This window comes from Poromitra crassiceps, assembly GCF_964638095.1.
Source record: "Poromitra crassiceps genome assembly, chromosome: 2".
Lineage (NCBI taxonomy): Eukaryota > Metazoa > Chordata > Actinopteri > Beryciformes > Melamphaidae > Poromitra > Poromitra crassiceps.
Window position 1 is genome coordinate 49,363,582 of NC_139624.1, and position 18,306 is coordinate 49,381,887.

The window sequence follows — 18,306 nt, forward strand, 5'->3', positions numbered from 1 at the left end:
TAACGGCTCAAGCGCCCCTAGCATTTGCCTAGTTCGCCTAATGGACGGCACGCCACTGTATAAACCTTTTATTCTTATTAGTCCAATCGTTCATCCAGGAGCTTTACAGAGAACCACTCAAAATACTGCTTAATCAGTTAAGATGATCCACCATGCTGGAGAATTTCAACATGTCTGTTTGATTGTTTAATAATTTCTTGCAACGTGATAAACGTTTGATTGCTTCCAAAGATTACGGTGCTGTTGTTGCTGTTTGGAGGAAAAACACAATGTGCACACAATATACATATATTGCTTCATTTGTCAGCACAGAAATAATTATGTCAACATGTTTACCATTAACACGGGAATCATGTGATGATAGTGACCTTGACCTTGACACGGCATGGTTGTTGGTGCCACCCTTCTGAAACTGCTGATCTCACAACAGTCTCAAGAATGTACACAGAATGGTGTGAAAACAACAACTTTGGTCAGCAGAAAAGTATCTCAGAATGCTTATGTCAGCATGCATTTTCACTTAACTTCTGGGCTGTTCTTGTTAAGTGCAAAGTGGGGGTTTTCTAGGGGTGAAAAGGGCAGAGGTGTTTAGGCCTTTATGGCAGCAGAGATAGGCAGGTTTCCTCTTGAAGCAAACAGCAGTTGTTGTTGGCAGCAGTTGCCTTAAATGAAAGCTAAGAAAGTCCCCTTTAAAATAGATTGAAAAATGCCCTGACCATGTGCCTAAACCAGGATATGCACCAGCATCTAAAATTAGGGATGCACCGATATAAGCACCGATAAAATGGCTGGGTATGTGTGAGTTTGAGGAGACTGTGGTTTATACAGGGCTATACTACAGGGGGTGGTATAGGTCATCACTACTACAAACATTGTCTTAATTTATTGCTTTAAAGTGCTTGTATTTTTTTCCAGCATTATTTATAGCAAATGATATTGTTGTTAATTCAGCTGAGTCTTCAAAGTCTTTGAGATGAATGAAGGAGTCCGGATACCAGGCTTGGATGCAACAAGAAAATACTTTATTCCAATGCAACAAAGTGGTATTTTACAGATGGCTGCAGTTTTCATCTGGAGAAGGAGCAGGGTCTCGTTCTAACTTTCACACAACAGGAGACAAGCCTTTATACCCTTACACAAACATATTATTGAATATCCCTTCCGAGTAATGTGCTAGTATTCCTGAGAAATCAATCCTGTACATATGGTCCTACATAACACTCAACGTGACCAGCTATTGCGTGCAATGTGACCAGCTATAGGCACGCAACTCCAGAGGTGCCTCTCGCCTTCTCCTGCTAAGATACACAGTACACAGCTGGAAACAATCCAGCTGACAGAGGCCCCCCTTCCTGTTTGACCACCTAGGGACTATCTGATACCTGTATGTGCGTGTGTAAGTCAGTGAAAAACAATGATCTCATACTAGCCCAAAACTCTAAATGGGAACATTCCAATCAATTACAGATATAGTATAACACAGAATATAACACAGAATATGAAATATACTTCAATATGTTTATGCATTGTACGGTTTCCCACCTTTCCCACTTTATGAAATAGACATGTGAAATGAACAATAATGATCATGAAAAATGTGATAAGGCATGGTAGGAGAAAGTATTTCTGAATGTGCCATGTAGCTATTATGAAGCTCTTGTTCAGATGTTATGAATGAGTCAACTGTTTCCCAATTGGATTTTTGGGTTCCCTCACTCTGCCTGGTTGTCTGCTTCCAGGTGCACTATGATGAGTTCATCCCCATGTTTGAGGAGCAGTACCCACAGTATCCATGGAAGGAGGTACAGGTAGGCTAAATGTGAGCTTCCGATTAGGAAAATCAGGGTTCCCGCGGTCATGGAAAACCTGGAAAATTAACGGATTATAAAGAAATAGCAATAATCATCATCAAACTACTATAGCCTATTAGGGCAGCGTGACCAACAATTGCTCAACTGAGCATGCTCAGAACACCGCCCTATAGTAGTAAACGCACCCTATTATAGTAGTAAGATTGTAATTGCTCGAGTGACATCTCTGGTGACATCATCACTGATGAGATCACTAGACATCACAATTGCTCAAGTGACATCTGACTTCACCAATTCTATTGCTGCCTTCAAGTGGGCTTGTGTTTAACATGAATACGACGTAAATCCAATTGAACGGGCTGTCATGTGGTATTCATGACTTGGTATGTGGAATCTTTCTGAAAGCTCAGGACTTGTGACATTTTCACAAAATGGCGGATCCCATGGACATTCATGGAAAGTAAATACCGTATATTGACATTTTAGCTGTATAGCTTTTCATAGTAATTTTATGTCTGAGGAACATCTTGATATTCTCACGGCCGGAACACACATCTTGCGTGTGCTGTGCGTCTGCGTGGCGTCTGCGTGTCGTTTTCATTTCGGCGCCCATGTTAACAGGTTATAGCAGCCACACCACCGGCATCAGACGCGCGTCTCAAGCGCGTGTCTTGCGAGCGTGAGACGCGCGTCATCTAGAGAATAGAAGCGAAGCCTATTTTTTCCTTTTACCGCGCGCGTGTCTCTAGCGTGTCTCTAGCGTGTCTCGCCACAAATAGACACAAAAATACATTAAAATTATATTTTACAGGGGCAGCCACAGCCAATCAAGGCTCGTTTTGATTTGAGACGAGAGGATGAGCTGAGCTCACAGCTGCAGTTCTCCTGCCCTCTGAAAACCACATGGCTACAAGTGGCTTCGTTCCTCCCCTCCCCACCACACACACACAGACACACACACACACACACACACACACAAATGATACTGCCTCGATTCTGAAGTGAGCCCAAGTGATCTTCAGTTGAAATCATCATTGTATTGTTTATAGCAAATTTAATAAAAGGTAAACTCTATAGGAAGATAGTTGGCAGACAGGCAGCAGCGCAGCAGCTGCACGCACCAGCCACGCTGCCTGTGTGGATGCCGCGGGCGTGCCATCCGCAGCAAGCACGCCACGCACACGCCACGCAGTCGCAAGATGTGTGTCCCGGCCGTCACGGTGAAAACACCGCACGCGACTCCTGCACGTAAGCTGCGCGGCGCAACCATTCACGACCTTGTGCGCAGCCAGTTTTCATTAGGACACCATGTTAACAGATCTGTCAGTCCACACCGAATTGCGCGCAGCTCAGCTCAGCGGACGCTCAGGGCGCGCAACTCAAGGCCTAAACATGGTCGTCCGTCAGAGCCTCGCCCCGCCCTCCCCGTATGACGGTGGGTGGAGCGCCGTCCTACGGGGAGGGGGCGCCGTCGGCTGACGGGGGCTGCTCGAAAATGTGACTTCACGGCGACGATACGTGCGTGACGTCAGCTGCAGGAGAGTTGTGATTGGCCGTTGCCCTGGCTTATCGCCGCAAAGTCGCATTTCAAAGCATGATGTTAGATTATAACGAACTAGTTGTGTGGCTTAGCCTTCCCAAATGTTGAGGGTCGTTTTTTAGAATTTAATACATAGAATTGGGAATGTTACATTCAATTTCATTCAGACTGCCTGGCACACAATCTCCGCCATTTTCACACGGAGCTTCCACAGGAGGGAGGGCGTAGTGGCGTCCGAGCATGTAGGGCTAGCTGGCGCCGGCAAACGGCGAGACGGCTCCAATTCGAGGCGGACGGACGACCATGTTTAGGCCTTCAGCCTGGATTTCTATTTTCCTGCATGGCCGTCTGCACCCGTGAGCGACTCTGTCAAGCAGATCAGATCAGGGCAGACAGGAACTCCAAAACCAGACATTCGTCAAATAAAACCAATTTCAAAGTGAAATAATGTTTATTTACGTTGTTGATTGCCCCTTTGGAAGTGTGAAAAGAGAGAAAGAGCAGTTGGAGAGGGGGAGCGGCTTCTAGGGGCTCGTTGCCTGCGGAGCAACAAGTAGAGAGCTAGGACTCGCCTTCTCTCTACAACAGCACGCACTGGGAAAACAGGAGGAGAACAGTTAATAAATTAAATTAAATTAAATATGATGCAATTGCATTTTATAACGCCGAAGGTAGCCATTAACAGTTATCCCAAACATATTACTTTATATATTTATGTCGTTATTTACTACCCATGATAACGAAGACAGTAGATCTGGGGCAAAATATATAGCGGACGAGCAGAGCACGCAAAGTGAGCTGCGCTCTCTGTGTGGACACTTTAAGCGACTTCTGTGCGGAGGTGCGCGGGCATGCGCGCAAGTTCCGCGTACCGGTGTGTCCCCGCCGTTGCACGCCCTGAGCGTCTGCTGAGCTGCGCGCAATTCGGTGTGGACTGACAGATCTGTTAACATGGTGTCCTAATGAAAACTGGCTGCGCACAAGGTCACGAATGGTCGTGCCGCACAGCTTACGTGCAGGAGTCGCGTGCAGTGTATTTTCACCGTTAAGAGTCTCCTCTTGTTTCCTCTCATTATGCTTTAGCATTTTCTGCATTAACATAGTTAGCTGCTCGCTAGTCTCGCTAGCCAGCCTCTCTTCCTTTCTGTCAGAGAGTCTGGCGCTGTGGAAACAGGGATCAGCCCGCCCCTGCTCTAAAGCTGCTCTCCCATTCGAGCGGCTGTTTCGGTGGCAGCAGGATATCCGCTCCCCCGCTTGCAAGCTCTCACGCTCTGTTCATTGGCTCCGACTATGTCAATCAGAGCGACTTCCGCTCCCATGTGTGTCGCTGTAATGCTCCCGCCGAACGCTAACTAGCTAGCGTAGAAAGCTAACGGCAGAAACCTACAGGCTAACTCGTTGCTACACGCTGAAAATGGCAAGTTTTGAAGAAAATCTGGATTGTGCAATAAAGAAGGCCTGCTCGGCACAAGTTCCACCCCGAAACTATTTTCCAAGGGCACTAACGCTAAGCACCGCCCAAGACGAGGCTGATTGGTTAACCCAAACAGAGCATTTTTTTTGCAATCCCACAATGGAAACCTGCGACGCCAGACACTCTGACAGAAAGGAAGAGAGGCTGGCTAGCGAGACTAGCTGCTCGCTAGCTTGTGGTAGCTAAATTGTTAGCCTCGGTGGCACTTGAATGTTCCAAGCATGTACATGACTTCCAGTCTCGTATTCACGGTAAACACGAGCCGAGTGATGTCATTAGTGATGATGTCATCACTGATGTCACTCGAGCAATTGTGATGTCATCCATCAGTGATGTCATAAATCCTTCCCTGCAGAGGCTATAAGTAGGTGAGACCGATGATAGCATCTGTGTTAGGTGTGAGTTACTATATTTCACGATGGCGCTGCCCATAGATCTGGAGCTGAAGAAGGCATTCGGGGAGCTCAAGGTGAAGAAGATTGACAGGCAGCAGAAGGTGAAGCTGGTTGACCTTCAGATCAATCAGCTTGTCAGTTCAGATTAACATGCCAAGCTGACACATGCAGAGGTCATGGCTCTGCCAGACAACACACGCATGTACCAGGGCGTCGGACGCATGTTCATCCTCCAGTCTAAAGAGGAGATCAACAACCAGCTGACAGACAAACAGAAGACAGCTGATGAGAAGATTAACTCATTGAGTGCCAGCCACTTTTGGAGAAGGGACGCTCCCAGTGCCAGAGTTTCAGAGCGTTTTCAGTGATTTCTCAAGGCCCACAGAATATTGTGTGATATTACTATGTAAACACCGAACACGCCCAAAGAACGATGAGACTCTCTTCTATCATCAGCAAAAAAAAGTTTATTGATATAATTTTCCGTTCTTTAGTTATGAGCCGGAGAAGATAGGTTGATTTCACCAAAAAGAGACGTTTCAAATTAGAAGCTGAGATAATTAGCCTTTTGTGAAATGAAGCATTTCAAGCACATGACTGACTCTGAAGCTAATATTTTCTGATGTAGTGACACCCCAAAAATAATTTCCTTCAATAAAACAGTGAAAACAAAGGAATTTTGTTTGGCAAAATAATATTTTTTAGCTGCAACCAGCAGCGCTGGCCCCTGCGTGCGCTGCTGGTTGCAGCTTCTTGCTGGTCTTGATTTACTGCTGGTGGGCATCAGATATTCTAGTTTGTGTTTACCAATCCTGTCCTGCTGTCTGGGTCTGTCTGGGTCGGTGTTGTATGCTGCCCTGCGTGCCCCCCCCCCCCTCAACTGCAAACCCCTCCTCCGTGGGCGTGGCTCTGGTGGCTCTCTGCTGAGTTTGCTCTGCACTGAAAAGTGCGCTACATCCAGGTTTTTTACAGCGTTCCGCGTGTATTTGTCAACTACTCCCATCGCTTCCAGTTGAGAATAATAACAACTCCACAACTAATCGTGTGGATGGGCTATCGCAGCGGACACGGAGGGGCTCAATTGTGGCAGCAGATTGGCTGCTGCAGGCACAGCTAACGTTATGCTTCATGCATATCGATGCATACCGATGCGATTTCCGTTTCCCCATGACTTCTTCTCTCTTTTTTCCTCGCCTTTCTCTAATCTGGAGAGCACTGTCGCCACCTAATGGTAGCCTGGGTAAACCCATCCCCCACGTGACCTGCTCTCAGACCTGTTCTCAGTCACTAGGGTCTGGAATCCCAGCTATGTTAATCGATTTCTAGCGGTGGTCCCCCCCCCCCCCCCCCCCCCGATAGACCGCTCCATTACGCAACCGTCATCCAACCAGCTTACTGCACAGAGCACATGCGCAGTGCAGCAGATGGCGTCATCACTCTGCGACCTTTGTTGTTAGCGCATGAGCTAACACTTTTCATTTCAGTACTGCTAGCACGCAAATGGCTACAACCAGCTACAACCAACCAAGCCCCCCTCCGCCCAAAATGTAAACAGACTCAGAGCTGGCCTACGGATCGATGTGTGATTTCCAGGTAAGATATGCCACACTATATATTATCTCAGAAACTAGCGTAATTGTGTTTGGTAAGAAAGACATTCGATAAATGACTGACTTTTCCTCATCGGCTGTAGTGGGTTAGCGAGGTAACGTTAGCTAGATTACGGGAGCATTTAACGATCTAATGAATTCTAGAAAAACATGTCAGAAGCTAGCTAACGTTAGCCACGTGTAACATACAGTAACTACTACGTTTTATATTATTAGAGCTTCCAAGAAGAGAGAACATCGCCTCTGCCAATGACTCCTGTGACGGTGGTCAGGGAATGAAAGAGGAACAGGACAACTGTCTACACGGACCATCCCTGCTGCAGATGGCCGCAGATCTGGCCGCAGATCTGGAGAGATATTTGTGGCTGTGAAGAACAGTCATCATCTATACAGTGATATGATCTAGTTATCAGGGACATGCTGTCTTATCTGCATAAATCATATTGAATAGTACCAGACAAAACCTTCAAAACAAATCAAGCTCTGGAAATGATCGTGGACTTAATGTTAATCAAAAACGGCCACACTCATAACGGTAAGGTGTGTTTGACCTAGCTAGAAATAACGTTAATGCACTCGCATTTCAGCGTGGTTACAGATGTAGCTGACGCTAGCTAGCTACAGTAGATTTTTGGAGGCTATAGCGTTAACGTGAATGTCATGACATAGTGAGCGTAGTGTTATATTCAGTGCTGTAGTGGTAAAAAAAAAGGTGGGTAAACTATACTTTTGACTCAGGCAGCTTTCTCACGCGGCACCGGCAGTGTTATAACGGCGGATAAATAAGCTTCCGTGACCGATATACAAGACAAAATATGAGAGTATAGAGAACAACTTAATCTGAATCATATAGCCCTATAAGGTATATCAGGGGGTTCCCCCACATTTCTGAGTAGCCAGCCAGATAGAAAAAGTAGCTGGCTATGGGATGGGCCTTGCCCCTCAAGGGGGGTCCGGGGGGATTCTCCCCCGGAAGATTTTTTTTTTACATTTTAAAGTAAAATTCATCAACCTGGTGCATTTGAGAGCAAAATGAACTACACACATCTCTAATGTGTTGTGACTTTACAAATAATTAGGCCTAAACAATCAATATAAAATGTATTTGAACATTTGTTGAATTTCTCCAGGTATGAAAAGTTAAATTATACAGTAGGTAGCCTACTTTAAAGGACCTTGTATGAACCCAGTATATACAGTTTGAAGAGTAATATAGTTCTCTCTCTCACACACACTGTGCCTGTGATTGTCAGCTTCAGCTTTATAGCTAAAAGTATGTAGACAGATTGAATTGGACAGAAAGTGAGAGAGGCAAGACTGAGATGGTATGGACATGTGCGGAGGAGGGAGGTGGGGTACATTGGGAGGAGGATGCTGGAGATGGAGCTGCCAGGAAAGAGGAGGAGGGGAAGGCCCAAGAGGAGGTTCATGGACGCAGTGAAAGAGGACATGCAGGCAGTGGGCGTGACGGAGGACGATGCAGAGGACAGAAACCGATGGAAACAGATGATCCGCTGTGGCGACCCCTGACGGGAATAGTCGAAAGAAGAAGATGTAGACAGATTGAATCTGTGATTCTTGAATACCAATATATAATTCAAACTGTCCACAAACACATTGGGCAAGGATAGGTAGACAACATACTGTACATGGAAATAAAAGTGGTTCTGCCACTCTGGCCACTAAATTTTAGTCAGCCAATATTTATTTATACAGATCTCGGCACAACAAACACCAGTATGTTTCTAGATAGTTTTCAACATGGTCGTATTATTTTGGCTTTATACAGTAGCACCTGGACTATTCAAGTCGACTCGCAAGCACCAAATGTTACAAACTTTACTTGATCAGAGGGAAATCAATCATGTTTCTTACACCAGTGATTCACTCTTCAGTTGTAAAACGGTGAGCCTATATGATTTTCCCCACTCCGGACACACATTTTTAACCAACCTATGTTCAGCTCACCATGAGCTGGTCTCCAAATGCACGTCTCCAATGCGCATTGCGCATCGCTGGCACAATGGCACCGTTAAGTTGTTTGAAGGGAGCGCTGTCTGGACAGGCAAGCACAGCTCGATAAAGGCACCAACGTGACTGGGGCCGTGTACCTTTACCGCGGAGCGCTCCACAAAAATAGGCTATGGTTCGCGGAGATCCTGGTCAGTGCCATGCCCATGTGTAATCGTTTTTCTTTTCTTTTGGTGTGTGACGTGCTTGGCGTGGTCTCCGCATCAACGGAGTTTACGCGAACGTGTTAAAACTCGTGCAATAATAAGTGTGCATAAACGATTTAAACATGTGAGTAAACGATCTTAAAAGGTGCCTAAACGCTGCAGAGCATTGAAAAAGGTACGTAAACGCCGTTTACGTGCGTTTAGCCACCACTACAGCCCTAGCCTGGGTAAACCCATCCCCCACGTGACCTGCTCTCAGACCTGTTCTCAGTCACTATGTGACTGGGAACTGAGAGAGCAGGTCACGTGGTGGCTGGGTTTACCTAGGCTACTACAGCCCTGGTTATATTATACATAATCCAGATCATATTCCAGATGCAACCTAGCTAGATGTTAAGCTCCACACTGCTGTATGAGTACAATCAAATATATCAAGCCTTGATATCATATTCCAACGTGAATTCAGCTGAGGGGTTCGCTCCAGAACGAGACTGTTGCATTCAATATTTGTACACGTTACTGTGCAGTAGTTAGTGCAGGCTAGTTAATTGTTGGAAGTAAGGTTTTTGAATTCTAAAAGGCTCACAGCACATGTTGTTTCTGACTTGGATTGATTAATCAAAATGTTCAAAATCTTTACTACTGTACTGTCCATTAATAATGACATCAGGTGACAAGCTGAAATGTCAATTCTTATAGCAAATCTAGGTAAATTTCAGACTTTAACGTAGTGTCTTGTCTGAAGTGAATACAAGTGACCTATATTTTTCAATCCTGTCTTTGAATAAAAGTTGTACATTGTGTTATACTTGAAAACCATGTCTTTGCTCCCTTATTTGTGTTCACAATTACAACAAATCTGTATGGTTTATCTGTTGGCATTAAACCGTGGTATTTCCTTGGGTGATATTCCATATTTGTCATTAAACCTAGCTGTTCACATCTGCATTTTCTACAAATTGGGCTAAATTTGCAATGATGAATCAAAGCCACGTGAGATATCACAAGTAGCCTACTTTTATTAAAAAACAAAATAAAATGCAAAGAGAGGTTTCCTTCTCTAACTATTGGTGCGTTCACAAAATATTTACACAATGAGATTTTTTTTATACATAATCATCAATAACGTGGATAATGATGACATCTGCAGCTGCTGGACGAGAGACAGAAGAAACTGAACTGAAGATTGGAGCAGAGGACATGACTACAGAGAAACTTAACCGACCAGCACTCTGCTTCAATCAATGAATGCTTATAAATAAACCATACACATGAGAATTACCGTTAACGTTACAGCATTTAATAACATAAATATGGTGATATCTGGTGGTCTGAAATTACTCTCTCTAGCTACAGTAGGGTAACTGGCTCCTATTGTGTCTTATTATTGTAACGTTTGAATCAGCGTTTCATAACTATAATAGCCTAATGTTACTGTAGCCTGGATGACGTTAGCTAATGCTACCCAGCCTTCCATTGGCATATGCTGCCTCACAAATCAATCATTGCAGCCGGACTGGTCATTTGGTTCAGCATCAAAATGGGCTGAGAGATTGAGTAGGCTAAATAAACAATACACATGAGAATTACAGTTAACGTTACAGCATTTAATAACATTAATTTTCGTGTACCCGATGCCAGGATATTTTGTCACTTTGTTTTCATCAAGTTCTCTGGACTTATATACACAAGCTCACAGCGTCCTAACAGGTTAATCTTATAATCTCAGGAGAGATTGAGTAGGCTAAATAAACCATACACATGAGACCATGCCCAAATGGTCTACTGCCCAGAAGCGTCAATTATTTTAATTATGTTAAACCAGCGTTTATCTTCCATAATGCATTAAATCATAATCACAATGCTATGAAGACATTAGCTGATCACCACAGAGCTGCACAGACAAGTTTATCAGATAATTTCGCCGTAAAATGTGTCCAGGTGATCAGCTCTGAAGCCCCGGCTTGTATGGTCCGCTAAAATCCGATTTCGATATAGGTGTTATTTTGATCAACAGACCTAGCATCACATTATTCAGTTTAAGGATCCTTATGTGGAAACATTTTGAGAACCACTGTTTTGAAGTACTATTACTATAGCTGTTTTCATTCTCACATGACAATACAACAGAATAGAGTATCAAACAAAAACATTTTTATTCGGTTCCACCATGATTCCCACATTAACATTAACTGTTTTCACTTGAATTTCCTCAACGTAGTTGCATAGCCATATAGCTAGCCATATAGCTAGTAGCTAGCTCGGGAGCTATGCTTTAGAGAGGCCAAATGCTAACGGCTAGGTAGTGCTAAGCCGCTGCAGCTGTTACACGTCATTGACAAAGACGCACTCTCTGATTGGCCGATCACGGCAGGACTGATGTTGACAGTCACACCATCACTCATTGGCTGCGGGTCTGCGTGGGTCTTTCAATCGCCCCAGCAATCGATTTGAATGGCCCGTTCGCTAGACCCTAGTGACTGGGAACTGAGAGAGCAGGTCACGTGGGGGCTGGGTTTACCTAGGCTAACCTAATGGGTCCGTAAAATAGCTTTTACACATTCAACATCCACCATACTTTCACAGGAGATGGATCAGGCTTTGATCCACGTCCCACCATCAAAAAACGCAATTGACGACTTTAGTCGTCATTGGAACTCTACGTTAGTATTTGAATTGACGACGATAGTCATCATTGGCACTCAATGAGTTAAAGAGCTGGAGCAGACAAAATCCTATCTTGAACGCAGCATGAAGGAAGCTGAAGACGACATCAGAGAAATGCTGATGTCCAGGACGACCAAATAACACACAGCACACATGCGCACACATTGATTGTATCTTATCTCAATCATGGACTGTAAAGATCTCAATACTATTTTCATTTAATTTCAACCCTTTATTTCAACTGTGAGCCCACTGAGGGAGAACCTCGTTTTCGGTGGAGCCAAGTATACAAACCATTGACGTATAATACAATGCAAAACAATAAACAAGTCAATGAGTACAGAATTAAATATCATCAGTATATACAGTAAATGGGAGCTGGGGCTCTGTGTCTCTGTCCCAATGTCATAAGTCATAAATCCACTGTGACATCAGTGATGTCATAAATCCCACTGTGACATCATCAGTGATGTCATAAATCCCACTGACAAAATCCCACTGATCCCACTGATCAGTGATGTCAAATCTGACATCAGTGATGCTGGTCTTATTGGCCACACAGCAGCCGAGCAGGGGGCAAGGCCGCGCAGCGGCCGAGCTGCGAATGCGAGCTCGGCAAGCTGCAGGACGAGCGAGGCCGCGTAGCGGGTGAGCCTAGGAATCGATCCCTTGAACAAAAACACATAAAAAAAAAAAAAATTCGGAGCAGGGACAGAAAGACTGGAGAGTGCCTCTCAGCCTATCGGAGGAAAGAAAGGGACAGAATGTAGGGAAGGATAAATCCAGAAGGAGGTGGTAATGCAATATAAAGGATGCCAACTGCCGTAAAACACCACAGAAGGATTTATTACATCACTGATGACATCACAATTGCTTGAGTGACATCACTGATGACATCACAATTGCTTGAGTGACATCACTAATGATATCACAATTGATGACATTCACTGATTTATGACATCAGACACAGCCCGCAAAATCGTGACTAACACCGCCCGCCCACTTGAGCAATTTGAATGATGATAATAAGGAGGAAGGGCTGTGTGAAGTGTGCACCCTTGCGCCGATCGGTTCCAAAATTTGCCAAACCACTCACTGTTCAGGGCTCTGACATGTGTGGGCTCACACACACACAAAAATAAAGCGTGCCCAGTGTGCACCAGCAGTATCTTGTCTTGCTATAAGAATGAGAAGTGTCCGTCTGTGTGAGAGCAGAATTTTGTCCGGCCACAGCTATGCGATTTTTCGTGCAATCGGGCTGAAACTTTCAAGAAGTGTAAAGAGCACCCGTGCGGGTGACCTGACGGAGCCGGATTTTTTAATTAGGTGATTGCCTTAATTACCTAATGATGTGATGTCATCAGTGATGTCATAATAAATAACAAATTTTATTTGATGATGGCGCCTTTCACGACACTGTCAGTCACCTTACATCAACAACAGAACACATAATAAAACAGCAAGATATACAATAGTAATATAATAAACAACAATGAACAGTAATAAAACAGCAGTTATGAGTGGAGAGCTTAGTGAGATCAGTAAGGTCAGTTAATGGGATTAGAGGGAATAGGCAAGTTTAAAGAGAGGTGTTTTGATAGCAGTTTCAAATTCAGAAATCCAGTCCAGTGTACAAATATGGGGAGGAAGAGAGTTCCATCATTCCTGGCTGAGGCTATATAAGTTCAGTGATGATGTCATCAGTGATGTCAGAGGTGATGCGCAGTGGGGTCGAGCCTATGAATCGATTGCTAGTATTACATATTTCACACACTTCACACAGCCCTCCACAATTCATCATCAGTGATGTCATAAAGCGATGAACTTTATTGTCAGTACAGACCTCATTAGCACCAGTTAGCATAAGTATGCTAATGAGGTCTGCACTCTGTACTGATATTAAGTTCATGCCTTGCTGTTATGCAACTGTTAAGAAGCACACTGTCAGTAGACCTGCTGAGTGAAAGTCTTGACCAACTGATAAGAAGCACACTGTCAGTAGACCTGATGAGTGAAAGTCTTGACCAACTGATAAGAAGCACACTGTCAGTAGACCTGATGAGTGAAAGTCCTGACTCAACTGATAAGCACACTGTCAGTAGACCTGATGAGTGAAAGTCTTGACCCAACTGATAAGCACACTGTCAGTAGACCTGATGAGGGAAAGTCTTGACCCAACTGATAAGCACACTGTCAGTAGACCTGAGTGAAATTCCTGACCCAACTGATAAGAAGCACACTGTCAGTAGACCTGATGAGTGAAAGTCTTGACCCAACTGATAAGCACACTGTCAGTAGACCTGAGTGAAAGTCCTGACCCAACTGATAAGCACACTGTCAGTAAACCTGAGTGAAAGTCCTGACCCAACTGATAAGCACACTGTCAGTAGACCTGAGTGAAAGTCCTGACCCAACTGATAAGCACACTGTCAGTAGACCTGAGTGAAAGTCCTGACCCAACTGATAAGAAGCACACTGTCAGTAGACCTGACTGAAAGTCCTGACCCAACTGATAAGAAGCACACTGTCAGTAGACCTGACTGAAAGTCCTGACCCAACTGATAAGAAGCACACTGTCAGTAGACCTTCTGAGTGAAAGTCCTGACCCAACTGATAAGAAGCAGACCTCCTGAGTGAAAGTCCTGACCTAACCACCTTGGCTAATCTGAATTTTCTTCCTCTTATTGTGTTCCAGACAGTTGCTACCCCAACTGTCACTATTTTTATCTTATGGGTGATGACTACTACTGCTTGTAGAAGGGCAAGAACTGTTAAACTGTTATAAAATGCTATGTGCTTGGTTCCTTCTTTAGTCTGCTGAGAATCCTCTGTATGACCGGGAGAGGCTCGGCGACTGTATTTCATCACGATCTGTTTCCATTTTAATTTCTGTTTCTAGCTGTGACTCAACATGTGGGTTTCGTATTACAAAATGCTCCATGTTCAAACTAGCTGGCCAGCTAGCTTATGCTACCTGCGTTAATGCTAGCTTAGGAGGAGGAGGTGTGGGCTGCGGGGCGGGCTGCAGCTGCGGATGGATGCCTTGCTGGCCATTTCGAGCCACACGTTACTTTATTTTACAGTTTATTGAAGTTTATTGAAAGTTTCTGGTCTACACCAGACTCACACTCAGTACAATAATAAAAAGAAGTCACGTTGTAATATACAGTTAAAAAACAAAACAACACAACAACATATAACATACATTAAAACAAAGTACCAGAGCCAAATACGTGGTCTAATAATAAATCAACAGCCTGCCCTATAGTTATACAAGAAATCCTTTGTTAACCAGTGTTTATCTAATCTGTTTTTGAACGTGTTAACTGAAGGGGCCTGCACCACCTCGTCTGGTAGTTCATTCCATTCTCTTACAGCACGAACTGTAAAAAAGTTTTTCCTCCTTTGAGAGCGACAGTTTGTTGGAAATAGCTTCAGGGAAATCCCTCTTAACACATATTTATTGTTCCAAAAATGGATAATAGGCTCGGCTGTGAAATCATATATTTTATGAACAAGTTTGTATACCTCGATCATGTCGCCTCTATGTCTCCTGTATACTAGAGTTGGTCATTGTAAATATCTTAACCTCTCTTCATATGATTTCTCATCCAGCCCTGTACAGGGGCAGAAAAGGCCCCCGTCATCCCAATTCCAATGGTAATTCGATTTTTGTAGGGGCAAAAAGGCCCCAGCCCCCGCTAATTTCCGACCCTGTTGTGAGGATTTCTGGCATACCAAAAAATCACTTTATAACCATGTCAGCCTGTGTGAGGGCAAAAAGGTCACTACTACCCAGCTAAACATGACCACAGGAGGAAGATAAATCACAGTCTTGACAGCTACTTGGAGGCTCTGGTCTGAGGCTGTTTTCACTCTGAGAAAGCCTGTGTCAGCCACACCCAGAGTGTGGCCAACACTTGGTACACATTTTTGATGATAGTGCTTAATTGTATTTAACTCTATACATGTAGATCAAACTGATCATTCTTCTTCACTCTCTCTCACTCTCACACACACACAGGAGGAGCTGTTGAAGGCGTTTGGGGAGCTGTTCCAGGCAGCCTCGTCCCGTCCTCCTCCGTACGGTCTCTGTGCCTACCCGTCGTCTCGGGCCATTTATGCTGTGGACCTCATGCTCAGCTGGAGCACAGGGGAGAATGGTGAGCCTGGGGTCTATACCTTAGTTCGTCAGCGGGGATGGAACATCCGCTAACGTGTACGCGGCATGAAATAATATTATGTGTTAATATCTGTTGTCTTCAAAAGTCATAATATGCGTTGGTTGGTACAAGATACGGCCCACTTACGATATGAAAATGATGAACAGTGACACAAGAATAATAATAAAAATCAAAAGATAGACAGACAGATACGTATATAGATTTGTCCTCAAGGACGGAATTCTTTTACCCAGTAGGCATGCATACATAACACAAACAAGTAGGACATACAAAATAATATTGTACAAAATACAGGATATACAGATGGACACTATAGTAATATTTTTTTTATAATTACATCGCTTTTGTAATTGATCAACACTAGAATATATACTCAAATAAGGCAAAACTCTGACTCCATCAACTCTAATCCCAGGGTGTGTTCATTACAATGCCATTTATGTTTTACGTCTGTAGAGATCAAAATTGACAATTTTTTATTTGTGAACAATAAATGCACAAAACATTTACTGAGTTTCAAAATACCATAAATCTTCCCTCTTGAAAAAAAAATGTTTTAGGTTTTATTTCATTGTGTACATAAAATTTCCAACTAATAAGATTATCAGATTTTTCAGCAGCTCTATAAGCCACTCGGTTGGTTGGTTGGTTGGTCCACAAAAAGTGCATTTCGGAAATTCGCATATCTGGTCGCAGCTATTGCTATGCTTCATTTTTAACACTTAAAAAATATGTTTAAACTGGAAATAAGATGAATTATGGAAGCAAGACACCACTGAAATATTGTCTCCTTATGACTTTAAAGACGAAATGAACCCAACGAAGCCCAAGTGGCGCGTGGGTCGGAGTCACGTTTCAGACTGAAAACATAACTTGTCTGAGATGACAGGTTAAGAGGCAGGCCATGGTCATGTCGATGATTTTATATTACAATTCTGGGGACTGGATTGGGCTTTGGCCAATCCTGGGATGTTCCGCCCCCAAATCGAGTGGGATTCAGCGTGTTGTTAATTAATAAATAGGTGCACTGAATACCCAGGTATTTGAACTAAAACGGGGGGGGGGAATCATTTTTGGATTCAGCTCGACTTTAATGTCATCTCATGACATCCACTCACAGGGAGAGCGCATTGGATTTGAAAGAGAAAATATTGCACAAATGTATTATTTATATATATATATATATATATATATATATATATATATATATATACTGTATATAGTCAATGCAATTGGTGCCACTTTTTAACCGGTGTCCGCTCTTCTCCTGGGTCAGGTGAGCGGGCCATGAAGCCTCAGATTCTGGAGGTGAACTTCAGCCCAGACTGCGCCCGGGCCTGCCTCTACCACCCCTCCTTCTACAACCACATGTTCCAGACGCTGTTCCTGGATCAGCCCGAGGAATGTCTGGTCACACAGATCCTCTGAGAAGTTGAGAGAGTCGTTGATCCATTATTTTGTATCTCTTATACATTTTACATCTACAGTACGTTCCAAAAAAGAAAAATGGAGAATATAAATTATGTGATGTTTGCCTCACCCCTCTCCCTCCCGCTCTCTGTCTCTCCCTCTCTCTCTCTCTCTCTCGCTGAATTCCCCACACACAGCCAGTTCCCTTCTTTCATTACAGATGAAGTGAGTAGGTTGCTACTGTACACAACATTCAGCATTGTAAACTGTGAACCCCTGTAATGTACAAATGAAATGTAATGTAGCCCCTTTAAAAAGTAATTTGGATACAATTTGAATTGATTATTTAAACATTATCTCTGGTGTGCTTTAATCGCAAATCGCTGACCAACTTGCATTTCCATTTTTTAACAAATAATACATGTTTCGTTGTAACTAATGTTTGCAACATTTACTCTCTCCTTGGCTCAAAGTTTTCCCGACACTTCTTTCTGTTGGTTGTGTTACAGTCACCCCTCTAGGCCCTTGTAGGACAGGTATTTATGTTTGGCTGTCTATCGAAGGAGGGGACGTTCTAGAACAGAAGCCTTTCTGTCTATGTAGGGCTCCCATAGTCACGTGGGCATCTCTCCGTTTGCCCTCACCCAAGATGGCGGGCCGAGCCGCAATGGTGTGCATGTTAGCCGATTTATCAATTTATTTGTTTGTCAACTGTTCGTCCCAACCTAAACTTCCGAGGGATATCATCACGGAGCCCTCGAACTCAAACCGACGGAGCGTCCGAGAGGACGTAGAAGCCTCGACCGATGAGATACGCATGTCGGCTACAGGTGAGTAGACGTCGATCAGTTGATGACAGCCTTGTTTCTTGTTACTTTACATGTTACACAATCACTGGTGCTAGTTTCACCCCTAGACAGGAGCCTCGCTATTGTTATTGATAAAACTGAGCACCCTGACCGTGACAGTTGCTTGGCATGTTGGTTGTGTTGTCTTGAGGAAAGTGTAGCGCCTCAAGATCTCCTGATCCACCAAGGG

At 43.9% G+C, this 18,306-nt stretch overlaps 1 protein-coding gene and 1 pseudogene across 3 annotated transcripts in view; both read left to right on the forward strand.

Moving 5' to 3' along the window:
- ttll12 (tubulin tyrosine ligase-like family, member 12) overlaps positions 1-17,511 on the forward strand; it is a 136,704-nt gene extending 119,193 nt beyond the window's left edge. For both annotated transcript variants that reach the window (XM_083653744.1, XM_083653745.1), the window contains exons 12-14: positions 1,740-1,808; positions 15,699-15,837; positions 17,135-17,511. In XM_083653744.1, the coding sequence (XP_083509870.1) occupies positions 1,740-1,808; positions 15,699-15,837; positions 17,135-17,286 (360 nt within the window). In that variant the 3' untranslated portion in view covers positions 17,287-17,511. The remainder of the gene's footprint in view (positions 1-1,739; positions 1,809-15,698; positions 15,838-17,134) is intronic.
- LOC310791150 (prefoldin subunit 1 pseudogene) lies at positions 5,244-11,815 on the forward strand (annotated as a pseudogene). The gene is made up of 2 exons: positions 5,244-5,526; positions 11,718-11,815. The product of its transcript is annotated as a prefoldin subunit 1 pseudogene (transcript).
- Positions 17,512-18,306: the final 795 nt, after the last annotated feature.